The following is a 3,040-nucleotide window of genomic DNA, read 5'->3' as shown; positions in this document are numbered from 1 at the left end:
AGGGGCAAACATACCATTGGTGCAACTTGTGCATCTGTAAGGGGCCCAAGAGGTAAGGGGGGCTCTACTTCCATCTCCAAAGCAGCTTCTGCCACAGACACATAAAGGAGGGCATTATTAGATTACTAAGGGCCCATATACTGGAACCCTCTTCTGTGTGTGTGTTCAAAACGGTAATTTAAATAGTTTAGTTATATCTCAAAGGGAACCTGACAGTAGGTTAATGGTGTCCATACCAGGGGCAGCATGAATTAGACATTGGCTCTGTTAATCTCAGACATAGTTTTAGAAGCCATTTGGGGACTATATGTCTTGGGTAACTAGTCCAAGAAGCCAGTGCTCTTGGCTTGGACCTACCATGATAAGGCATCTGATGGAACACAAAACAATATTTGTTTGTTTAGTAAATCCATAAAATCTCTGTCTTTTTATGAAACCACAAGTACAGTATGAGTTTACAGATTTCTATTTGTCCATTAAAAGGCCATATACATGGTCTATATACAAGTGTTTTCCAATACGGATCATCCCATTATGACATCTTTTGGACAATCTTCTTCATGGCTTCTTTCACCTCTTGATTCCTTAGAGTGTAGATAATAGGATTGAGAAGAGGAGTTATTATGGACGGGATGATAGGTATGATTTTATTCATGTGCAGTAGGTCACCAGTGGTTGGTCGGATAAACATGAACATAGTTGTACCATAAAAAAGAATAACCACTACTAAGTGTGAGGCACACGTAGAGAATGCCTTACGTCTGCCGAAAGAAGTTGGAAATGTCATCGCTGTCTGAATAATGCAAATATAGGACATGGAAATTATCAGAAAACTACCAAAAATGATAAAACAGGCAGAGCCAAAAAATAACTTTTCAGCACTTGCTGTATCAGAGCAGGACAACTTGATCAAAGGAGCAAAATCACAGTAATAATGGTCAATTTTATTTTTAGAACAAAACGAAAGGTTTGAGACCTGTAAACATGGAACAAATACTATAATGAAGCCCAAGAACCAACATCCTAACAGAAGTTTGATGCACGTGTCAGGATTCATGATAACTGTATACCTTAAAGGTCTACAGATGGCTATGTACCGATCAACAGCCATGATGGCCAGAAGAAGGTTCTCTACTACACCGAAAGAAAAATGGAAATAAAACTGGGTCATGCAACCGGCTGGAGATATGGATTGTTTCCTTCTCATTAGAGCCCACATTAGTCTAGGAACAGTGACAGAAGGGTACCAGATCTCTAAGAAAGAGAGGCTGCCAATAAAGAAGTACATGGGTTTATGTAGACGTTGATCAATCCTTACTATGACAATGATGAACATATTGGTACTAATGGTAACAATATAAATAGTCAATATAACAGGGAAGAGGTAACGTCCCATTGCATTGAAGTTGGAAAAACCTGACAGAAGAAATTCTGTAACTGTAGTTTTGTTGTACTGGAATATGTGCATGATAATAAAGTTCTGCAGCCAAATCGAATCAGAGATGAAAACAGCTGAACTTATCTAATTTTGTGGTACTGAAATGAGTATGATGCTTAAATTTGCTGATTGGCTTCAGAAGATGCAAGGTTGTTATTTTTTTTGAATGGAGCATACTTTCTAATAACTGTAAATTACAAAACCATTTATTTCCACATTTTCTGCTACGATAAATGTTTTCTTTATGGTGGCACAACCCCTTTAAATATATGGAGCAGTAAAAGGAAAACTCTTTGATATCACAGAAGCAAGAGCCAACTAAAACTGTTCACTGTCAGATTTGAATTCAGGAGGTCAAAATCATTACGAAATGGCTCATTTCATAACTGAACCAGGTTGAAAATATGTAGAACAGTATAATCTGAAAATAGAAATATCTTGGAATCATTAATCAACAGATCCAAAGATGAAATCATCGTCATGGATTTCGCAATAAAACTTTAAACTGGTGGCTCTTGAAATGAATTAGGAAAATGTATTTTTGTTTTGGATAACAACTATTCACCCATCATTATAACAGCAGGGACATCTAAATTTATTTAAAATTCCTGGTGCACTAAAATCTTTAAAAAAAAACAAGTAATTCCGATGGAGCCAAAAATCAAAATTAAAAATGGTAATATGTAGAAATTCCACAACGATTTTTGGTGATATTGTTTTCATAATATCATGAACTGCCTGATGAAAACTTGGCATCATCACTGACGAAATTAGGATCAATCGTAGAATCTGACATCATGTCTTCAACAGTCAAGCATCACCCCATAAGGAGTTTTGGATTATGAAAACATTTGCAAAACATTGCTTTAGACCATTAGCAATGAAGTACGATTTATCTCTGGTCCTCCAGCCCATGACCATGACCATGTATCTAGGTGTATACTTTGATTGATGTCTTTGAATGATGTAGGTCTTTTATTTATCATACATTAAAGGTGTGGTGCACTACTTGGACAACCCCTTCTCAATTACAATATTTCCCCACATAACATAAAAACAGCTTGTACTCACTTCCGGTGGCAACCAAGGTCTCCTCAAGGGTTTTGCGTGACGTTATGTCACATGAGCCCTGGAGCCAACCAGTGGCAACTAGTGGGATGCTTCACTCTGACTTCCATTGGATGAAACTAACATCCAGAAAAAGAGCCCTCCCCTCTGTCTACCTCGGGATGTCTGCTACGTCCGAAGGGAGTAGGAATGAAGAAGCCGCTGATTGACTGCAGGGCTCACGTGATATGACATCATGCAAACCCTTGGATACCCGGAGCCGATGTGTCTCGAATGGCACCGACACTGGAAGGGAATATAGACTGTTTTTCTTATGCGAGGAAATATGGTAATTGAGAAGTGATTGTCAGAGTAGTGGACAACTTCTTTTAATACAAATACATTTGAGATTCCAGCGGACAACCCCTTACAGATACACTTCAGATTCTAAGTTTTATTGACCGTGTGAAAGCATCTTCCTCATAAGTAAAGATTAAAAATAATCTTGTATACCTGGCCTTGTTCTTAGGATTGATGGAGGTCTCAGGAATAAGG

At 38.0% G+C, this 3,040-nt stretch overlaps 1 protein-coding gene across 1 annotated transcript; it reads right to left on the bottom strand.

Annotated features, from left to right (window-relative positions):
• Positions 1 to 443: 443 nt before the first annotated feature.
• On the bottom strand, positions 444 to 1,586 carry LOC138667195 (olfactory receptor 6F1-like). The gene has a single exon (XM_069755488.1). It carries the CDS (start codon positions 1,466 to 1,468, stop codon positions 533 to 535), a length of 936 nt encoding a protein of 311 aa, XP_069611589.1. The 5' UTR covers positions 1,469 to 1,586; the 3' UTR covers positions 444 to 532.
• Between the last annotated feature and the right edge of the window lie 1,454 nt (positions 1,587 to 3,040).

Source organism: Ranitomeya imitator, chromosome 2, assembly GCF_032444005.1.
Source record: "Ranitomeya imitator isolate aRanImi1 chromosome 2, aRanImi1.pri, whole genome shotgun sequence".
Classification (NCBI taxonomy): domain Eukaryota; kingdom Metazoa; phylum Chordata; class Amphibia; order Anura; family Dendrobatidae; genus Ranitomeya; species Ranitomeya imitator.
This window is presented reverse-complemented; position numbering and strand designations above follow the sequence as displayed.